We start from the raw sequence: 24506 nt of genomic DNA, 5'->3' as shown, positions 1-24506 counted from the left end.
AAGACTTACTTACAAAATGGTGTGAATGAGAGATAAAAGTAAGGTGCTTGATTACACATAAAACAAAAGCAGTAAAACAAAAAGATGACTCAGATACCAGCAGTCATCATTTCCAAATTTTAGGGCAATCTATCACAACACCCCTTGAAGGGGGACTTGTACTCTACTGGATTAAAAAAATGTCCAAGAATTCAAAATAAGACCCTTTCTTCTTTATACTGCTGAGTGTTCAAACCACTGAGATTTTTAATATATGTGATTGTTGATGTTAGAATGGCACCTCTTTTATCTGGGGCCAATCGGTCATCCTAAGAAGTCTTGGTTATAACTCCATGCCCTTATGATGATCCATTCAGGGAGTTTCTGGTTCTTCAGCACATAATAAGCTATACAAAGAACCACAAACTCATGGGAAGCTATTGGCATGCATTCATATATACCCATTTTGCCCAAGCCAAGTCGCAGTCCTTAAGTATGGACAGAATTGAGATGTCAGCAATTTGTAGAGGCAATCAAAGTAAACTACTCTGTTGTGGAGCAGTAGCAACAGCAACATTTTCAAAATAGTCAAGGCAACCATATTAGATGTATGATAAATACCATTTCCAAGGCAACCATATTAGATGTATGATTAGTACCATTTCCAAGGCTACCGTATTAGATGTATGATTAACACCATTTCCAAGGCAACCATATTAGATGTATGATTAGTACCATTTCCAAGACAACCATATTAGATGTATGATTAACACCATTTCCAAGGCAACCATATTAGATGTATGATTAGTACCATTTCCAAAGCAACCATATTAGATGTATGATTAGTACCATTTCCAAAGCAACCATATTAGATATATGATTAACACCATTTCCAAGGCAACCATATTAGATGTATGATTAGTACCATTTCCAAGACAAGTAAATTAGATGTATGATTAGTACCATTTCCAAGGCAACCATATTAAATTATGATAAATACCACTTTCATTTAGGATCAACTAGTTATCATAAGATGTATATTGTTGATGTAAGTCTCCATCTGGGAGAAGTACAGAAAACACATTGTGGGTCAATTTGCATCATTTTGATGTTGACCAACAAGACACCATAAGGGGGCCCCGAGTGGCCGAGTGGTCTAAAGCGCTCTTCGTTACGGATCACTGCCATCTCACCTCTGTCTGCGGCGGTTCGAGTCTAAGATTCAGCCAATGTGGGCATGTGAGAAAGCCTGCCAGTAGCTTCTCGTGGGTCGGTGGTTCTTTCCGGGGTTTTCCGGGTTCTTCCTCCACCATTAATACTGGCCGCCATGTATAGCCTATCGTGCTGAAAAATGGCATTAAACCCCACAACAACAACAACAACAACAAGACACCATAAGAACTATTCTGATGAAAAAAAATCCTATGTCAAATGATATCCCATTTCAGAAGTAGCAGCAATTGAGAGAATTTCAAGATGGTGATCATGGTGACCATACTGGATGTTGTATCATCACCATCTGAAATTTAGATCCCACAAGACATTATGTAATGAAAACCTCATGTTGCTATGTCTTTCCATTTGGTGGAGTAACAAACTCTACAATAAGAGTGCCATGGTGGATATAGTCAATATCGCACCATTTTCATTTAGGACATACTAGATCACCATAAGAAGTAAAAGCAAAATGCTGCCATCTAGGAGAAATAGTGATAATAACACCCTACAAATGACCAATGACCATGACAAAATGTCTTTCAGAGAAAACGCCATGGTTATATGATCATTCATCCAGGAGAAGCAGTCATAACAATTGTCTATGCTCTTAAAATAAGTAACAGAAAAGAGTGAAAAGCAACAAGCTTTGTAAAATTCAACAAATACTTTATTTCCCCAGAATACGAAGTGAAAATGAAAAAAAAGGACTTACAGTATTGCAAATTATAAAAGACGTGAATAAACTTTAGTGGAAATCCAAATTTAAGTACAACACTGAAGGTGTTGATGTGCCTGTGATGGCTTGTAAAGTGCTGATATGCCAACAGACTTTTGATAGAGCACAATACAATCCAAGAATAAATCCTTACTTGAGATTTCACTATAAATTATAGTCTCTATTTCCAAGAATGTTATGAGAGCACTTTTATATTTCCAAAAAATAAATAATTCCAAATCAAATACTGTACAAACTTGATTCTGCTTGAATGTTAGAGCACGAATAAATAAAATTATATAGTCCTCTACTTGACCTCAGGTCACAATTAACATTTTCTAAAAACAAACTTATTACCTAATGAAAAATAACCTTATAGAAACTTCTTATGGTTTACAATGTTAGTTATAATTAGAAAGTGTGTTACTAAAAATATTTTTTAAAATTATAATATATAACCTGAACAATGTCAGGTACAGCAGGTAAATTGTTGGGGAATTCCAATAACCTAGACCCAGAACCAAATAAACATTTGTACTTCTATTTATAATGATCCTGATATTAAACTCCTTTAGACAGAGAATATTTTAGCTATATAGTAGTTGTTTACAGAATAAAAAATAATCAATAATTTAGGTCAAGTAGAAAATAAACTTGATCTTGGACAATATTAAGTCCAACATTCAATGTTACATTACAATAGCAGGTAATGAAATAAAAAATATAAAAATTTAAACAAAACACTGACAGATAAACAATGTAAATTAAATATACATAACACAATATATTGGATGTCTGAGCAGCAACATTTTCATTCCTGTCCAACTAGATATCATAAGTCTCTTAGTACCCCAAGCTGAAACAACAAGCCATTGAGGACAAGTTGTGATAGCAAGATTCTAAAAATGGCAGCATTGGTGGTGATATTGGATGTGCAAGTTGTACCATTTTTTGGGACTAGCTAAACATCATATGGAATTATTTTATGAAAATCCCAATTCAATATCATCATGGTGCATCAGCAGAATAAGGATACACAGTAGAAATGAAAGTATATGACCTAAAAGATCCTATAAAACGAAAAAGAATTAAGAAGTATGTAAAGAACCCTGATCAGCAGGCAATGCAAACTGATGAAATAAGGTAATTCAAATCAAGACACAGTGATGTACTAATTAAAATCACTCATACAATTCAGTGAATTATATTTTGCTATAAATATTTGCTTCTTTCAAGAATTCTAAAACCTAAGATACAGCAAGCAATAATGCTGGACATGGGATCCAAAACCATCACATAATGTGTTCTGACTTTTGACTGCAAAAACATCAAAGCAGTTACATCTTCTGTCCACCTGGACAAAATTCTTATCATTTTAGACTCCTGCCTACACAAGCTGTCCCTATAATTTTCAACTAAATCAGGGTTATATAATCATATTATAGGCTGATGTATTTGAATCTGTCAAGTAAGTACTAACTTTATTCCACCCTATACTATAATGCTTACTCACATATGACTGTGACTGTGGTACTCATTGAAGAATTTCTCCTTGTAACATTGTTTGAGATGTAACAGGTGTAGGTATCAGCATCAATTCTGGTGACTTTGTCAAAGAAGAGGGTCTGGGAGGTTGAAACAGTAGTAACAGAAGCACTTCGCCTCCAGAGAAAGTAACAGGCTGGATTACAATCTGCTGTACAAATTATTCTTATGCTGTAGTTCTCAACTACAAATGTGTCGTTAGATGGGCTGAGCTGAACATTGTCTGGACCAACTGAAATTACAGTAGAACATTAGTTCTTATTGTCAGTGATTCCTAAACAATTCAACATCTTGGAATATTTTGTCTGATTGTAAAGGTTTCAAGGTTGCATAAAAAAAATCTGAAGGCAAAAAGAAAAAAACTCTTACTAACCTCTACCTTGTTTGATATTTTATGTAGTAAGAATATTCATGATTCTAATGGTCTGATGTATACAAATTAGAAAAGAAGATATCAGAAATCATGCCTATAAACAAACAGGATGTAAGACCTTATTCAAGTAGTTATATACCATTATCTATTTTGCTAACATTATATAAACCTTTGATGTAGCTGAACATTGCTGGTTCCATCCAACTGACCTAGATGTGATCCAAGAATCCTGCACAAAGACTTAAGCCCAATAGATAATTATTGTGAACATAAATGATAGCTATTTAATCTAAAATGAAATGCCAGACAATTGTTTCTACACACAACCTTGTAATAAACAGAGATTTACATGTACTGATTGGTGCTAAAACCCTGATGAATATGACAAACCAAACACTTTTGGACATTTACATACAAAGCAACCTGCAGAGGGATAATCATATTGATGGTCTATGTTTGGCAATTTCCATCAAAATATTTCTTCTTAATAAACTCTCCAATATATCCATTTCGAATATTAACATCACTTCTTTCATAGCTACATTGTATCTCTTCTTGAAAACTGATCTTTCACTTGTTCAAAATCTAAAAAGTTTACACCAGAGAACTCAATAAGGCAGCTAAAGTGGTATTAAATTGTGAAATTAGCAAACTCTCCACAACCTTGTGTAAATAATTAAGCAGGTTAGAGGTAAAACAAAAATAACATATTTTAATCAAAAATCTATCTCTAAAAGGAGATTATTATCACTTTGATATAAAACTGTTGTTAATTCTTCCTCTTTCTATATACCTATGCTAGTGGAACTCTTCACCTTACAAAATCCATATTTTTAATACCTATGCATCAGTTTAACTACTCTTAGAAGTTATACTTATATAATAATGTTGTGTTTTAATTACTGTTCTTATATTGGCAAGCAAGTGGGAGAAAAATGGCATTTAATGAAGTTTATTATTTTATACCTCAGTGTGCATATTTACCATCAGCTTTTTTTCATACCAATAAAGTTTTTACATGAAATCCATGTACCTATTTACCATCAGCATACTTTGCTTACCAATAAAGTGTTTACATGAAATCGTTTAGTCACCTAATATTCCATAAATGTACAGAATTATGGAACTAAATAAAATACAAGGTATGTGTTCTTCATTTTAAAAGATTCAGTCTTTATCATTTAGAAATAACTGTACATCATATATGAGGCTTGACCATACCTGCTCTCCTATTTCCTATGTGAAATTGAATTGCAGCAGTTTTGTTTTGTTTGCTTTTGTGCTTTTCAGCATCATGTGATATATGCAAATATTATGTAATTCACATACTGATAACAGATCTTAGGAGACAGTATTCATTGGTAAGCTGAGGCAGAATGGTCATTGGATTCTGAAAGATTTGACCAATGCCAAAATTCAGTTGTCTATCCATTGTACTTCGTGATGATGGATTGATGGCCTAAATTAAACTGCTTGCACAAAAAGTCTTTTGATGTACACTTCATGTTACTATGACCTTCCATTTCTGAAGAAGTAACATTAGCAGGATTTTCAATGCAGATGCAGTGTTGTCCATAATGGATAACAGATTGGCACAACATGCATTTAGGATAAACTATATATAATAATAAGCCTTTTGGTACAATAATAACATTATCAATATGACCAGACATATATTTGATAACAAGATTGTCAAACTAGCCATTGTATCAGCCATATACGAAGTCAGATATGAATCACTTTTAATTATGAAGAACAAGACATCATATAAGACAAATTTCTGTGAAAACTTAATGCTGATATAACCATTCGTTCAAAGTGTATAATAAGATTATCATGATGGAAACTGTAGCAGTCATACTGGATTTCTCAGCAGCATTAGTCTCATGACGGAAACTGTAGCAGTCATACTAGGTTTCACAGCAGCATTAGTTTCATGATGGAAACTGTAGCAGTCATACTGGATTTCCCAGCAGCATTAGTTTCATGATGGAAATTGTAGCAGTCATACTAAATTTCTCTACAGCATTAGTTTCATGATGGAAACTAGCAGTTATACTGGATTTCTCAACAGCATTAGTTTCATGACGGAAACTGTAGCAGTCATACTGAATTTCTCAGATGGATTAGTTTAATGATGGAAACTGTAGCAGTCATACTGAATTTCTCAACAGCATTAGTTTCATGATGGAAACAAGCAGTTATACTGGATTTCTCAGCAGGATTAGTTTCATGGTGGAAACTGTAGCAGTCATGCTGGATTTCTCAGCAGGATTAGTTTCATGATGGAAGCTGTAGCAGTCATACTGGATTTCTCAGCAGCATTAGTTTCATGGTGGAAACAAGCAGTTATACTGGATTTCTCAGCAGGATTAGTTTCATGGTGGAAACTGTAGCATTCATACTAGGTTTCACAGCAGCATTAGTTTCATGATGGAAACTGTAGCAGTCATACTGGATTTCCCAGCAGCATTAGTTTCATGATGGAAATTGTAGCAGTCATACTAAATTTCTCTACAGCATTAGTTTCATGATGGAAACTAGCAGTTATACTGGATTTCTCAACAGCATTAGTTTCATGACAGAAACTGTAGCAGTCATACTGAATTTCTCAGATGGATTAGTTTAATGATGGAAACTGTAGCAGTCATACTGAATTTCTCAACAGCATTAGTTTCATGATGGAAACAAGCAGTTATACTGGATTTCTCAGCAGGATTAGTTTCATGGTGGAAGCTGTAGCAGTCATACTGGATTTCTCAGCAGCATTAGTTTCATGATGGAAGCTGTAGCAGTCATACTGGATTTCTCAACAGCATTAGTTTAATGATGGAAACTGTAGCAGTCATACTGAATTTCTCAACAGCATTAGTTTCATGATGGAAACAAGCAGTTATACTGGATTTCTCAGCAGGATTAGTTTCATGATGGAAGCTGTAGCAGTCATACTGGATTTCTCAGCAGCATTAGTTTCATGATGGAAGCTGTAGCAGTCATACTGGATTTCTCAGCAGCATTAGTTTCATGGTGGAAACAAGCAGTCATACTGGATTTCTCAGCAGGATTAGTTTCATGATGGAAGCTGTAGCAGTCATACTGGATTTCTCAGCAGCATTAGTTTCATGGTGGAAACTGTAGCAGTCATACTGGATTTCTCAGCAGGATTAGTTTTATCTAGGACCAACTAGACATGTCACTTTGTAAAAACAGTCCTTCAAAAAACTATTGTTCTAATGGGGAAAAAGATAAGACAATTTCTTCCTTTTACCTGTGATTGTTGAAACCATTTATGGTATTCTTTAGCAATAATAAGATTTTCAAACTTGTTTGTCTTAAATACATTTGGTGGAAGAATGGCACCACTTTTATACAGGACTTAAAATATATTATTAGAATTATTTTTAGTGAAATCCTCATGTCAATATGACAGCAAAATCATGATTGTTTGGATATCCATCATGACAGTCATATTGAATGCATTATTTTTCAGATATCCATCATGACAGTCATATTGAATGCATGACTGTTTGGATATCCATCATGACAGTCATATTGAATGCATGATTGTTTGGATATCCATCATGACATTCATATTGAATGCATGATTGTTTGGATATCCATCATGACAGTCATATTGAATGCATGATTGTTTGGATATCCATCATGACAGTCATATTGAATGCATGACTGTTTGGATATCCATCATGACAGTCATATTGAATGCATGATTGTTCAGATATCCATCATGACAGTCATATTAAATGCATTATTGTCACCCTTTTCAGTTATGACCAGCTATGTACATGTATCATAAGATGTCTATTTGTGGAAACTCCATGTTCATACAGTCATCAAATTTAGAGGAGTCGAAGGGACAACATTTATATAAAGTTAGCCATATTTAGGGTTGATTTCAATCATTTTTATCTAGACCCAAGCCTTCTGATGAAAAGCTATATCAAGACTATCAATTTAAGATGAGTGGAATTGAAAATATATTCAAGATGGTCGAATGTGGCCATTTTGGACATCAGATAAGAGCATTTTAATTTAGGACCAAAAATACATTGCAAGAAGTCCCCATACTGATACACCTTCCTGTTTGTTTGGTGGAGTAACAAGAAACAATATATTTGTACTCAAGATGGCTGCCATGATAGCCATATTGAATATCAGATACACATGATTCCATTTAGGACCAAAACGACAGCATACAAAATCTGTTGGTGAAGGTACAATGATGAGCCATCTAGGAGAAGTTGCAATAACTAGATTTTCAAGCTGGCCATTGTGGTGGCCATGCTGGAGATCAGATCAGCACCATTTTTATCTAGGAAGAACAATACATCACAAGAAGTTATTCAGTGAAATCCCCTGATCTGGCCATTTATTCACGGAAACAAGACTTTTGAGATGGCCACCATCGCAGCCACATTGGACATTACAGCAGCACCATTTTCCTTTAAAACCAAGTATACATCATAAAAAGTCTTTCAGTAAAAAAGCCATGTAGCTATGACCATCTATTCAGGAGAAAGAGCAGTAACAAAATTCTCAAGCTGGCAACTGTGGCAGCTATACTGGATGTGTGAGTGGTACTGATTTTAGTTATACTCAGCTAGACACTATAAAAAAATCTTCTTGTGAAAACTGTCACCCTGACCTTTCATTCAGGAGAAATTGCGAAAAAAGTTGTTTAAAGATGGCAGCTTAATTGAACATCAGATAAACAACAATTTCATAAAGAACCAAGAAGACATTATAAGAGTGCGAGTCATTTGGATTTTTAATGTAGCTTTAACAATTTTTCAGTCATATCACTATGATGTCTGCAGTGTGGCAGTTTATAGTAATGTCTAGCATGGGGGCATCATATCATGGATATGTAGCATCATGTCCCACCCAGTCACATTATTGTGACACCAGGCTGACCAGTCCTAACACTATCCTCTTAATGCTGAATCTCTAGCAAGGCAGCTTTAAGTACCATTTTTAAAGTCTTTGGTATGACTCAGACAAGATTGACATTATAAGAGCGTTTTAATTTTTTTTAAGAGTACAATATAATCATTCATGCAGAAGCAGTAGTGATTTCAAGATGGCCACTGTGATGACCATATTAGATGTTTGAGCAGCATTATTTACATTAAGGACCAGCTAGAACATTGGATGAATATCCGTGTCAAGTTTCATGGCAATCCTCCAAGTAGCTTAGGATAACAAACTTGTACTAGGGTGGAATGTGTGTTAAGTTTCATGGCAATCCTCCTAGTAGCTTACGATAACAAACTTGTACTAGGGTGGAATGTGTGTTAAGTTTCGTGGCAATCCTCCTAGTAGCTTACAATAACAAACTTGTACTAGGGTGGAATGTGTGTTAAGTTTCATGGCAATCCTCCAAGTAGGTTAGGGTAACAAACTTGTACTAGGGTGGAATGTGTGTTAAGTTTCATGGCAATCATCCAAGTAGTTTAGGGTAACAAACTTGTACTAGGGTGGAATGTGTGTAACATTTTATGGCCATTTGCCAAGTTGTTTAAGGCATGTAACAATAATAAGCTGGACCTAAAGGACAGACAAGAGATCATCTCATAAGCTCAAATGGCTACCCTAGACCCCAAGACACCATAAAAACCTATGTAGATATGATGATCCATTTGGGAGTAGTAGCAACAAGAATATTCCCAAGACACCTGACATGGAGGCATGCTTTGAGGTTAGATGAGCACCATTTTCATTCACAACCAACTAAATAGTCTTCTGGTGAAAACCCAGGTCAATATCACATTCCATTTAGAAGTAGCAACAACAAGATTTACAAGATGTTGCCAATGTGGCCATACTGGATGTCAGTTCAGCACCATTTTCATTCAGACATCATAAGAAATCTTGTGAAAACTCAGTGTTGATGTGGCTTTCTATCTAGGAGGAATAGCAATAACAGTATTTTAGCTGTCCACTGTACTGGACATCATATTGGCACAATTTGTATTTGAAACCAGCCCGACACTGTAAGAAGTCTTTCTGGTGAAAACACATCATAAAAAGTCTTTGAGTTAAAATCATATGTTTGAGGATAAATAAAGATTTTCAAGATGGTTGCCACAGTGACCATACTTGATGTCTGAGCAGAACCATTTTCATTTAGGACCAACAAGATAGATATCATAAGAATCAAATGAAAACCCCAATATGGCTTTCCATAGTCAACATGAGGTAGGAAATTACCGACCAGTAAACGTTTTGAACAACAAATTATTTGCAGTTACTTGATAATGAATTACTATGAATTCATCATGATAAAACAAAATTAACATTTCAGTTCAAAAAGCAAAGATAAAAATATTATAGATTTTGTTGTTGAATATACTGGTAAAAACATCAAGTCACATAAATCAGTAAAATATTTAGATCTTACTTTTGATCCAAATTTAACAAGAGAGTAAGTTATACTGTCAATAGAAATGAAGTAAATATTTTTTTCTCTGCTTGACTTAATGTCTTTGTTGTTTGTATTGTCTAACCTGGTTTCAGCACTCAATCAGTTTAGGAAGAAACAATAACACTTCAGATTGGTCAAAATAGAACCATTTGATATTAAAAATATTGAACCTTATTTCAAGTGTCAGAATGGTAAATTCTGAAAACTGAGTTAAACAACTGCAGCTGAAACATGTATACAATATTGTGAACATCAGTGGCCCAGTATAAATTATCTTGTAATTTCAGTATACAATAACAGTTATATTACTAGATGCAATAATTATAACATTGTATTTAGAGCAGTAAATAATATATCCTCTGCAAGTTTTTTTTTATACAACAAAACAAGACTGGAATGCCTTCCCTCTCAATATTAACAGTTACATTAATAAACATATATGGATTTAAAAATGCAGTAGAGTCTCGCTTAACCAAAAAGTTGAAAATACTGAATTTTCTCTTTTAAGGATTTCAGTAATTGTGTTTCATTTCATAAATACTATATATTGTCAGACAAAATGATGGCATCTATTCTAACCTAATGAACTGTAATCTACCCTCATCCAACTATCTTCAATCTTGTAGTTCTTTTTATCTGGTTGAATTGTGTTGTGGTATATCAGACTGCCATTGACTTACCTGTCCTGTTTTTTGTTTTTCTTATCGGTAAGTTATATGGTTGTTGTTACCTATTTGACATTTTAATTATTATGTGATGATCATAATGCCTATGGCTCCTAAAACTTGAACAACAGCTAAGAAATGTGCCCTATAAAGGCTTTATGGGTAATCTTGTGCCCTATAAAGGCTTTATGGGTAATCTTGTACCTTATAAAGGCTTTATGGGTAATCTTGTGCCCTATAAAGGCTTTATGGGTAATCTTGTGCCCTATAAAGGCCTTATGGGTAATCTTGTGCCCTATAAAGGCTTTATGGGTAATCTTGTGCCCTATAAAGGCCTTATGGGTAATCTTGTGCCCTATAAAGGCTTTATGGGTAATCTTGTGCCCTATAAAGGCCTTATGGGTAATCTTGTGCCCTATAAAGGCCTTATGGGTAATCTTGTGCCCTATAAAGGCCTTATGGGTAATCTTGTGCCCTATAAAGGCTTTATGGGTAATCTTGTGCCCTATAAAGGCCTTATGGGTAATCTTTTGGTTTAATCAGATTCTGATTCTGTATTTACTCTTATACGGAAAACAACACAATATTTTTCATGAATAAATTCATCAACTTATTTTAGTTGTGTAAGGTGTATTTTTTATAGTGCTATGTGCTGGTAATGAAAATTTTATATATTGCATGTCGATTTTACCAATAAATCCTACTGCAAATAATAAAAGCCAGAACACCTTAGCTTCAGTTAATTTTCATACTCACATTTAACACTGATTACAAATGGAACACTTTCAACTGATTTGGCCCTCTGGTCATCATATGCTGCACAGGTCACTTGTGCATCATGGTCTTGATGAGTTAATCCACTGATGGTCAGCTCAGTATTTTTGACTGTGTATCGACCTGATGTTGCTACACTCACGCCATTTATCTTCCACTCAGATGTCATTATCATACCATGGTCGGATGGTTCACTCCTGGATAAAGCAAAGCAGTTCAGCTTGTAGTCAGACCCCATTACAGGTGCAACTATCTCTGTAACTGCTGGCTGTGATGGGGAAACTGCAACAATAACAGAAAATAAGACTTTCTTAAATACATTTACATGTATTACTTGCAGTAAAATGGCAGTTGTGCATTTTTTTAAGGCCAGAATGAGTATGTCATTTGTTGAGGTAATTTATACTATTTCTATCTCAAATCAAAAACTTTTGAAATACTTTGAAACCTCTCTAGACCTTACAATTCAGACATGCAACTGAAAATTATAGTTTTTGAGAAGTTTTCAATTTGCTGCAAAAGGTTCACCTGTTTTTCTTAAATGTTATACATCTATGAATTCTGCACAATATATACAACTTTGAAGGCCATATTCATCATGCCTCTCAAGAAATGCTGGAAATCTAATCATTTTCAGGTCTTTTCAATATAAAGTTACATTTCAGCTTTGGTTGAAATCTAACAATCTTTGGTCAAACTAAGCAACAATAAAAAAGCTAGAAAGAGAGACAATCAGGTACCATAACACTTCTAAATGATAGCTAATAAGGCAAAGAATCAAACTCTCACTACAGTTATCAAGCAGAAACAAATGTTTTGATGAGCAGACAAATAGACTAACCTGAGTACTGTACTATTGTATAACCTGGCATGTATTATAAAATAGAGCTTATACATGTTCACATTATTCGATACAAGTATTACTCAACAGTTTAAGGCAAGCTATGACAAAAACTTCAACTATTAATGATGGGTGTGCTGAAAAGAACCATGCTAATTACAGTTTGCTCTGGAAGGCCTTAAGCAAAATAACTTTATAGAAACAAAAGGACTGTATCAATAATAATAATTGGCATAAAATCTATTAAAAAGGAGAGAGTTGTAAATGGCAGTGACATCATGTTAAATAGTCAACTATATAGAAAATTGTAGGGAAAGGTTGATTCTGGATATTACCAACCAATGGGTTTCAATGACCTGAATATTCAATGGATGCAGTCTTTATTTTGTTATTGGACTTATCAAGGATATGATGTCTGACCTCTAGGCTATAGGGAGCTTTATTACCCTAAGTATAAACTATCTCCAGACTCCTTGGTCAAAGAACCAAATTCAGAATGAAAATTATTATGCCAACCCATTCTATTGTAGCCACAAATGACCTTGACAGTTGACCTTTTGAATCCTAACCCTAGGTGCATAAACCCCCACAAATATTGGTCAAGGTCATAGTATATAACTATTTTAAGGTTATTATGCACAAACTATTTCTGTCAGTCTTAGTGACCTTGACATTTGACATTTGATATATAAAGTGCAAGCTCTCCAAAACTTTGGTCTATGTGTGTAATCAATCTAGAGTGAAAGCCATCATGCAATAAAGATTGTCTTCGTTCATTCTTAGCAATCTTTATGTTTAATTTACTGACATCAGGATAATGTTGCATCTAGCATGGACGATGTTTTCCATTATAGAAAGAATAGGCTTAACAAAAGACAAATGTTGATTGTTTGTATACTGTCTGTAACATGTAAAGCTACATATGATGTTTGTACCTGCCATGACAAGAACTTGACCTCCAACAATCTGATTAAGTATCCTGAATGTGTATCTCCCAGCATCTTCAACCTTCAGTCTGGACAAGTTGAATGAAACAATACTCCTGGAAAGATCTCCAAGGTATGTAATCCTCTGGGTGTAGTTTGCACTTTTCATTGGGTCCATGCTTCCAGAAGCAAAGAAAAAGATTGTTTGCCCTTTTGGACTTATAACTGTCCTTGGTTCACTTCTGTCATTGTCAGTGATTGTCCAGTTCATGACTACATCACCATCAATTATCCCCACCACTGTTTGACCTGGAAAATGATTGTATTTCATGTATCTGTACACTGCATCTTATATATATACATATATTAACTTTGCATGAAATGTAATATGGGAAAGTCAAACATTTCCATTCAATTCTTTGTTTCTCTTAAGATCATACCACTACAAAGAAAGTTAATCATTTCCAACGATTTAAACAGAACAACCACAGCATAAACAAATCTGATAGAAATACCAGAGAAACTATGGATACAGAATCTATTAGTCAGACCATCAAGGAAATTAGTGAAGATGATAATAGTGAAAGTAGACAATGAAAGACACACACACACACACACACACACACACACACACACACACATATATATATATATTTGTTTATTATGACCCTACAATCTTAAACTAAGTAACAAAAATATGAACCACTCTGGTGGCCTAGTGGTTAGAGCATCCACCTTGGATGTGGAAGGTTGTGGGTTTGAATCCCAGCGAGTCAAACCAAAGACTTACAAAACAGGTATAACAGCTGCCTCGCTTGGTGCTCAGCATTAAGAGGTTAGTATTAGGACTGGTTGGCATGGTGTCAGGATAATGTGACTGGGTGGGACACCATGCTACATGTCTGCGGCATGATGCCCCAGTGCCAGACATCACTATAAACTGTCACACTGAAGACATGATAGTGATATGACTGAAAATTTATTAAAGCTACATTAAAAATCTAAATCACACACAAACACAAACAAAATTGTGAAAACCAACAAGTTTTGTAAAATCCCACAAATAATTTATTTCCATAGAATAAAAAGTCAATATTTAAAAAGAACTATTGTGAATTAAAACCCAAATAGTCCTGAGAGTTCTACCACAAGTCCAAAGTATAGAGTATTTCGAATGAATTCCAGCAGTGTTCAAAATGAATTACCAACTTGTATGTGTTGATGTGCCAGTAACCTGGAACACTGTTGATATGATAACAATTTTGATGTTTCACAATAATATAATCCAAATATCCTTGAATGAATCACAATAATGTGAAAATATGTATTTAGCCTTAATGTCTTACAACACCTTGTACAGTAATTCCAATGAATAATACAAATAAATTTAAAAAATCTTCTCAACTGAACAAACTTGGTTCTACAAAGACAGATGTTAAGATATAACATAACTAATTCTTAAGTAAGCAACACTTATATAAAAACTAAGACAATTTTTGAATTTTCCATCAAACTGTAAAGAAAATTTGTTTTTAACAAATTCTAAAGTCAGAATCAAGGCTATATAAAACACCAGGCAAATCTGCAAGTAATAATTTTCTTAATATGTAAATTACAATCAAAAACAAGTATAAACTCTGTAATATGTTGTTTGCACCAACAGGATGTTAATAGTCAGGTTACAGGCCTCAACCCTAAAAAATGACCAAAGCAATCACATAATATAGGCAATAAATACATAACTATATATATATATATTTATTTATAGGTTGCTGCATCCAACTATATAGTGTGCAGTTTACATAATGTACACTTAACTGTATTTATAGGTTACTGCATTTGTATCGGAAAATATGAACAAGTTTTTGGGATGGAAATACTGCATGACCTGCTAAATTTCTTATTTTACCTATGGTTTAATTATATAAACAAAATACACTACAAGAAACAAAGTAACTGAATTTATGCCATATTGCAAACTAAATACACAAGCGCAGATTCATCTTCAAACAAAAACATTATTAATGTGCACACAATTCTTCCCAGTAAATTTGAATTTAGTCACACGCTAGACATAACTTTCAAAAGAAAATGGTGTTTTGGTCTACTTAAAATCAAAATTTGGAGTCATATTTTGAATGAATGCACAGTGCAACAATTTTTCCATTTGATCTGGAATGAATAGAATTTTTTGTATTTTTGTTGATTCTACAAAATTTCATGATTATAGACTGCATTTATCTGTGCCAATTCTACATGAAATACATTGGATTGAAGTAGTGAGGGACAAGCATGTTGACATCTGCAAGTGAGTTTCTGTTCTGTCATTGAATGTTTGAAATCATAATGTGGAAAAAATATGAAGTCTTTCAATTGCAATTATAAAAAAGACGCTATGGAATTTAATGTTTATTTCATTTTGAGTGCAGTAAGGAGGATGTAATTGGGCTTGTCATCAAAATTACAGTACAATTTCGAAATGTGTAATCAAGATTGAGAACCAATGACATGGCTCATGTAATTCGGATTTGCAGAACTAAGAAAGTACATTTTGAGGAATTCAGGATATAAAACTGTAAGTATATTTTTTGCCATTCTTATTACCAGCTAAAGAAGGTAGTTTATTCCTTGTAACTTGCATGTTATTTGTAGATACCCATCAATAATATGAAATCTGGCATCTATCACCCACCTAAATCCAAACCACTGTATCAAAAAAGTTAACGTGGAATGTAGCAAAGCAGTTTGCATATGGCAGTCCATGAAGCAACTGCTTTAGTTCATTCAGAAACAAATTTAATCAACCAAAACTTAAAATCGCCTACTGCGTGAGTGTACATGATTTGTTTACAAATCAAAAGCACTGGCATCTGCATCCATTGTTTGTTTATAATAGAAGGTAGTTCCTTTATGAGTGCAATGTTAAGTGCGGGCGAGTTCAATATTGTAAAATACTGAATGATTCTGACAATGCAAAGTTAACGGAGAAAAAAATGAGCATATAATAATTTGACGAATATATATATATATATATATATATATATATATATATATATATATATATATATATATATATATATATATGTATGTATGTATGTATGTATGTATATTAAGCTTTAACAAATATTAGTTTTACGACTAGAAAATACTGTCAGTAGGATAAATTTTAAAATGACTCAAACTCAAGTTTATTATGAAACTTAATTGTCCTTTGTACATATGGATATTACAGCCATGAAGTGTACACTTTTCAATAACTTTTCATGTCTTTATTGACATACATCATGTCCATTCCCCATTGACAAGGAAGCTTGATATATTACCCGTATTATCTTATCATTTTACTTTCAACTATTTGGTTTTGATCATACAAATAACCTTTTGTATGGTGCTAAATAGCCTAATTATGCTGATGCACCATAAAAATACAATCAATCAATCAATAAAGTTAAATTTTAGTTGAATATACCATTTTAAAAGTTGACATAATAAGAGTATATCTCAGTCATTTATTCACTGTTAAATTATTGTTGTGTCTTTTGCAGTGGTCATTTTTCTGCTTTCTAGCTAATGGAAAAATCCCTTTTGGGACTTACAGATATTGATACCTAACAAGTGTTTGATCTAAAATAAATGTCAGAAAAGAAAATCTCGCTTGTCAACTTTTATTATAGACAACTTTTATTTCATGCCAATCTTGTTTAACTAACCTTGTTTATGAATTTGATGGATTTTTCCATTTGAAATGACCAACACACAAGACCTTCTGTTGCATCATAGGTCAATTGACTGTCTGTATATAATCAATATGGTAAACAAAGTCTTCATTCCTGTTTTATATCAGGTTTTGGAAATGTATGGTCAGACATTTTAGCTGTGTTTTGATAAAATTTGAGGAGAATGATTTATTTAAATTATTCATTAAAATTACAAAATGCTCACTGACTTTTTGGACTAAAACACTACTTTGGACATTTTGTAAATTCATTCAAAGACATTCTGGATTATATCACTCTGATACTTCAAGATTTTTGGTACATCTGGACATTACAGATTACTGGAATTCATTTGGAACATTCTATACTTTTGGACTTGAATTAGAACATTTAGGATTATTTGGGACTTAATTCATAATACCGTCTTTTGATTTTTTGCTGTCTGTGTTCTAGGGAAATAATTTGTTTACTCAGTTTTACTAAACTTGTTGATATTACTTCTTTCATTAACTTATTTTAAGTTGTAAGAGTATCCCATAGAAAGTAATGAGTTCATTTTGTCCATGCTTAAATAACCAGTATGATTAATGTAAGAATACTGTCCTGTATGTATCATAAACTGCCACTTAGTACATTATTTCTCTTATGATAAGCTCAGGGGGCCTGTCATATAAATTTATTTAAAAGCATGTCACATGTACAACTTTCCCAAATTTCATATGTGTGTGTTCATATGTGGTTATGATACCTTAAAAATATCCAGCTTATCATTAGACAAATAGAGTATTATTTATATAAATATAATTTAGAAAGGAAATAAAACACACAAATATTGATAGCTTTGTTAATAATCATGTTAGTTTTGCCCTGCCAAATCGTATGACCATTGAAAAGTCTGAAAAATAAGTTTGTATAGTTTCTATTGGTGAAGAATATTAACTGACTGTTGTGGCCCCCCCCCCATCCAATTTTGTTCTAGTTGTCCTACCCTGTCCATGTTCTAATTTTGTCCTAGTTATCCTACCCTGTCCATGGTCCTAATTTTGTCCTAGTTATCCTACCCTGTCCATGGCCCTAATTTTGTCCTAGTTATCCTACCCTGTCCATGGCCCTAATTTTGTCCTACCCTGTCCATGACCCTAATTTTGTCCTACCCTGTCCATGACCCTAATTTTGTCCTACCCTGTCCATGGCCCTAATTTTGTCCTACCCTAATTTTGTCCTAGTTATCCTACCCTGTCCATGGCCCTAATTTTGTTCTAGTCATCCTACACTGTCCATGGCCCTAATTTTGTCCTAGTTATCCTACCCTGTCCATGACCCTAATTTTGTTCTAGTCATCCTACCCTGTCCATGGCCCTAATTTTGTCCTAGTTATCCTACCCTGTCCATGGCCCTAATTTTGTCCTAGTTATCCTACCCTGTCCATGGCCCTAATTTTGTTCTAGTCATCCTACATTGTCCATGGCCCTAATTTTGTCCTAGTTATCCTACCCTGTCCATGGCCCTAATTTTGTTATATTTATCCTACCCTGTCCATGGCCCTAATTTTGTTATATTTATCCTACCCTGTCCATGGCCCTAATTTTGTTCTACTTATCCTACACTGTCCATGGCCCTAAGTTTGTCCTAGTTGTCCTACCCTCTGCATCATGGGGCCCTAATTTTGTCATAGTTGTCCTACCCTGTCCATGGCCCTAATTTTGTCATAAGTTGTCCTACACTGTCCATGGCCCTGATTCCTCTCACAGAGTTTACTTGTGCATATAGCTACTTTATAGTCAGCTGTGAACATACTTGCTATCTAGATGCATGAAATCAAGTCTGTGTTAAAGTGAAATATTAAATTAGAATAGAATTGAGTTAGTAACATGGACTGTAGGTGGGAAGGATGAATTTAACAACATATTTGCAAACGGTATTAATACAAAATTACCTGGTGGAATGCACATACAGACAATCGCTGTGCTACTGTTATTCTATTTAAAATGGTGTAAAAATAGCATTATCGTTGGCACATAAATGTATTAGTTACTCTGTTGTTAGTAGGATTATTTTATGTTGTACTATATACATGACATAACTTGATATTTTCCTATTAGTTTAATATTTGAACTTAGGGTTTCTATCTTTATCAAACATATTTAAAATTGTATTAAGTCCTTGTAAGGGAAAAGACAGTAGCATGTGATTATCAGCATGGAGTAGGAACATTCTAACCCCATATTGGTAATTCATGTTAGTAAGTTTGCAAGCCCTCATTCTGTCCACGAATTATAAGCCATCAGGTGTGATGTCCCTTGCCTATACAAATACCATACATATGACAGATGTTAGTGTCCAAAGAGGATAACCCATTCATTTCCTAAAATGTTAAATTTACATACTTATTCAAGTATTGACCAGTAGTATATTTTCTATCCTTGGGAAGAACCTGGATTTTTAACTAGTCAAATCACTATTTAGAAGTAATAAACTGATGTGATGATGGATCGTCAAGTATTATGTACTGAGAATGTACGAGTTATTCTATCATTCACCTGTAATGACAAAGAAGACAGTTATTTATGTATATTACAAGGTTTGCAAATTACAGATTGTATGCAAATGGGTGGCACTCTAATATGCTTCAATGTTGAAAATAAATTCCTATCAGCATTGCTCGCCAGCATCTAAAATGGTTTGCAGATAGTAGTTTGAACAAACTAGTTATGATGGGTTAAGCTTGATTGCAATTAAGCCATTCAACTGATTTACATAAAAATTAACACAGTATACATGTAATATAGGATAATTATTGCAGTTGCTGAAACTTTAAAAAGTAATAACACAAAATTATAGGAATTTGTTAAACGACTGCATAAACTTTTTTTATAATGAATGAAACACATATTAAAGCAAACAAACCTGTTAATATACATTTAGTATCATTTTGCCACTTAAGAGGCATGTGAGTATAACGTGTTGCTCCACTGTTGCCTACTATTAGTAGTAACACATTATACTCATTCTACTCACAGACCTATTAAGTGCTATAAGTAACATGACTGTAGACTCTAAGTACATGTAATATAAGTATAACTGGCTGTTAAAATCAAATAATGCTTGTTGTGGACTACCACCCATCACTTGTAGGGTTTTGACTTTAGTCCCTGATGTTAAATGAAGCAAAGTGCTTGTAAATTAAAATATTTTAATTTCAGTGAACTGTTTTGGAGGATTTGGTAAACTTATTAATATGTGATTTAATTTTGATAAAGCAAGTGATTTTATCACAATAATTATCATATGGGGGTAAGGACTCTCTTTGATCACTGAGTTAGTAGTGTTTTGATGTCATTTAATTTACTATCATAATTACGATTATCATGAGACTTAATTCAGTAGAGAAGATAATGCCTAATATTGTGAAACTATCATATATCCAACATAAATTATATTCTATACACAAATGGCTATTTATATTTTTCATGCTTCCTATCCTTATTATTCTAGTTTTCTCTATGTTTACATTAACACCTGATGTCTTTGCATAGAATTTTAATGTGTGCATTGTATTTTTATGAGTTTATTCAGATCTATCCAAAAACAATGCTGTATCATACTGAGATATTATAAATTCATTTTCATCTATATTAATACAATTTATATGTTTATTCTTTTAATCATTAATGACAGTATCTCTGCACAGAATAAATATAAATAAGATGAAAGGGGATCACCTTATATGCATCCTCTATATATATGAAACCAAGATGAGATGTGTCAATTAAAAGTGACACAATTTTATATGGTGATAAAAAGTTTGAATTGATTTTATAATTGAATTGTTGAAGTATAACAAATTTAGTACTTTAAATAAAACTTCCAATTCGACAGAACCAAAAGCATTTTTGTAGTCAGTCTGAAGTAGCATACCTGGTATGTTATACTTTTCAGTGTAAAATATTACATTGTATACTGCTCTTATATTTTCACAAATAGATCTACCAGCCATAAAACCAGTTGATCATCATTAATTTAGTAAAATAATAATGTTTTAAAATCCTATTTGCAATACATGCTGAGGTGACTTTGCAGGTAGTATTAAGAAGAGATATTGGTCTCCAATTTATTAAATAATTTTTATCTTTATCTCACCTTAACATTTGTCTATGTGGGTATGTATCTGTGAGAAAGCTTGCAAGTATCTTTGGTTCTTTTCCCAGGTTCTTCCTCCACCAGTTATACTAGCCGTCATGCATAGCCTATCTTGTACCAAGAAATGGTGTTAAACCCAAGACAGGAACATCATCCTTTTCTTTCTGATACTATTGCACATTTATTGTAAAGTCTATGGAATCCTCAAAAATCGTTTTTAAATTTTTCATATGTATCTGCTGCAGCATTGTTCTTGAAGTTTTATCTTATAAGCCAGATTGTTGCGGGTTTTGATCTGATGTAAGTGGTCCAAACAATGTGATTAAAATCAGATCTCCGCTGTCCTTCAAGTAGGACATTGGTGATCTAATTTTAATTTGATTGGGGATCCGAATTAGCCTTTGAGTTACCATGTGGTGAGAAGAATTTGTTGGGTTGTATAGGCCTTGATATTCTACAGTTGTGATGAACTTCCCGTGTTCAAGAATAAAAGGTAAGCTGCAGCACCAGCTGATGTGATTTTTGTATTTTGTCTTATTTTCCCAGAGTTCTAATGTATATGTGCTAAGTGATCACAGCATCTGGGGGGTGGTTAAGGCGTGTCTTTTCAGCACAAAACAGATAGTCTCTATACACTTTGTTATGCTTATTTTCATATATTTTATGAAAAAACTTAGTCTTGTAAGTTTTCAACATATTGTCATCTATGCGTGGTCACCATGGTGACTGGCCCACTTTCCAGACAGATTACTGGTGATATTTTCCTCACCGTTTATTACAACAAACATATCTTATTTTTTCTCACTTGACACCAATTTCTGAGGCATTTTTTCACTAAATTTTAAATTGTTCATAAGATTCTCCATTAACAAATTTTTTACTACTTTTGATCATTATGATTATGGGTACTTATCATGGTCATCAATAATTAAGAATGCATTCTGAGAATGTTCATTGTTGTTTTAAATAATAAATAATTAATTTAATGAATTATTGCTCATTTAACAAGAATATTGTTTTATAAAATACCACATTTTTGAATATACAATTGATATATATCATACCAATTCAAACAATGTGAATTCATTTAAAATTATATACTTGCAAGGTTTAGGATACCTACAGGGGATAATAAATGATGAATAGGTTTCGCCACCTTCTTATTAAATATATGTCAATTTTGACAAAGTAATTTCTTAACACATGCATAAACTGGCTAATTGATTTTCTTTAAAAAATTGTCTTAATTTTTTTAAAATCTTGTTTGTTTGTTAATGTAAAGATAAAAGAAAATGGGTTTCCTTTTTGTTTTAAATCACTTGTATTGAAATCCATGAAAGGTAAATCGCACAACATAAACCTTCAAGGTCATCTTCTGTGAAATTTCCATGTCGTTCATATCGCTTAAAATAATATGGTTATTAAAAGTGATTAGCATGAATTTTTATTGTATTTTCTTATTTAAGTGCAATGATAACTAATTAGTGCCACTTTAAAGCACTTAGTGACTCTTACAGACCAACAGTTAGATCTCTTTTTTCTGCAGTCAGAAATAAAAAGGAGACCTACTTCTTGTTGTAAGTGCTCTTAGGTGACAGGAGACAGTTGCGCATATTGGCCCCAGGCAAATTTCTTAACTTAAGGCTATGGTATGTCTTTTTGAGCTATTATTTTGTAATAGTTAAAGATATGGACATATTTGTAAATTTGGTCTTTCCGGCTTGTGTTGTTCTTGAAAATGAACTTAGGCTTTATACACCTCTTGTAGGACACACGGTACTAATTATATGGAAGAACTGTGAACCAGTCTAGAAATGGGTGAAGAAATAATAGAGTATTTACGGGTTTGGTGGTCCATAATTAGTTAATAATGAAAATTAAAATTTTAGTAAAAATATCTTTTGAGAGCTTATCCTATATGTAATTAAAAAAAATATAGACAAATTTCTACTGATGCAATTTTAGTATTTTTACAGGCTTGACTCTGATTCATTTAGTGCAGAATCAATAACATGTTTCATGCACATGTAAATAAACAAAATGCCGCAGCTCATATGGTGTTCTGCACACATAAGCTTGCACCAAGGTTAGATGTGCATGGAGAATTAAAAAATTGGTCTCATCATCAGCACCCAGAAATTTTAAGTTATTGAATTTTGAATATGATAGTGTCTCCATGTGTTTGCTATTGGACTTGAATTAGTACCGTGAGTCCTGTAGTCACTGCACAGTATGTTGCCAGTGAAATACCAATAATCGGCTAGGAAGCAGAGCTAGCGACTTATAGCAGTTGACACGTTGGTTCAAAAACTGATTGGATGACAACTATTTTGAATAGCATCAAACTATTAAGTAAATAAAAAAAATCTTCAAAATTATCACTCATGAAAAGGGCTTGTGTATGCACTATGAGCACCATGTGTTCTCAAAAATTGCCTTCGGACATTAAAAATGCATGTATACATTTTGGGGTGGGGTGCGTCAACTTTTTATTCTATGAATTTCCATTGACTTGTCAGATCAAGTGAATAATATTCTTATGTGTTAGCTTTATTAAACCTATCCAAAATTAATGACCTTTTTGACCTAACTCATGTATTTCATTTTTTTTTATATGAATTTTTATATTAGGCAGGTATATGTAACATTAAATGTGTGCATAAAAACTGTCCCCTGCCCCCTTCGTAACTCTGAACGGTAGTTAGCAAGCGCTACCAAACAGTATGCGCGCGCATCATGTTTACTTGGCGAATTAGGAAGTGAAGTTCTGTCTTACAGAGTCATTACATCTCGGAATGCCCCAATTCAACTTACCATACGATGGAACTGCCAGACAAACAAATATAAATAAATTAAAACTGCCGTCCATGATATAATTCACCTATATGTGAGATGACATGATTGTTAGCATTTTCGATTCCCTCTCACTAGCCATATCATCCTGAGTCTTTCATTCAACTACTCACCAGATGGCGCTGGTAAAGCAAGATTCATAACTTCAAGAGTAGCTTTTGAGGTTTTTGTTTTCCTTTGGTGGGGTTCATATATTAAAGACTGCTTCCTTTATTGGGCTATATTTCTAACAATAGACACATTATATCATATATTATATTAAGTCTGTGCCTTCCAAACACCCTGTAAATCGAATACAGAAGCCGATGTCGAAATCATC

The 24506-nt window shown here is 33.5% G+C and overlaps 1 protein-coding gene across 4 annotated transcripts in view; it reads right to left on the bottom strand.

Moving 5' to 3' along the window:
- Window positions 1-24506, bottom strand: part of LOC149773296 (protein turtle homolog B-like) — a 73052-nt gene extending 48546 nt beyond the window's left edge. For 2 of the 4 annotated variants that reach the window (XM_089946491.1, XM_089946494.1), the window contains exons 1-4: window positions 24149-24294; window positions 13488-13787; window positions 11694-11993; window positions 3426-3689 (exon numbers count right to left, since the gene is read on the bottom strand). In XM_089946491.1, coding sequence (XP_089802617.1) covers window positions 3426-3689; window positions 11694-11993; window positions 13488-13787; window positions 24149-24203 — 919 coding nt within the window. In that variant the 5' untranslated portion in view covers window positions 24204-24294. The other 2 variants (XM_089946492.1, XM_089946493.1) reach the window with 2 other exon arrangements.

This window comes from Sinohyriopsis cumingii, unplaced genomic scaffold, assembly GCF_028554795.1.
Source record: "Sinohyriopsis cumingii isolate HCF-2022 unplaced genomic scaffold, ASM2855479v2 utg000695l, whole genome shotgun sequence".
Classification (NCBI taxonomy): domain Eukaryota; kingdom Metazoa; phylum Mollusca; class Bivalvia; order Unionida; family Unionidae; genus Sinohyriopsis; species Sinohyriopsis cumingii.
This window is presented reverse-complemented; position numbering and strand designations above follow the sequence as displayed.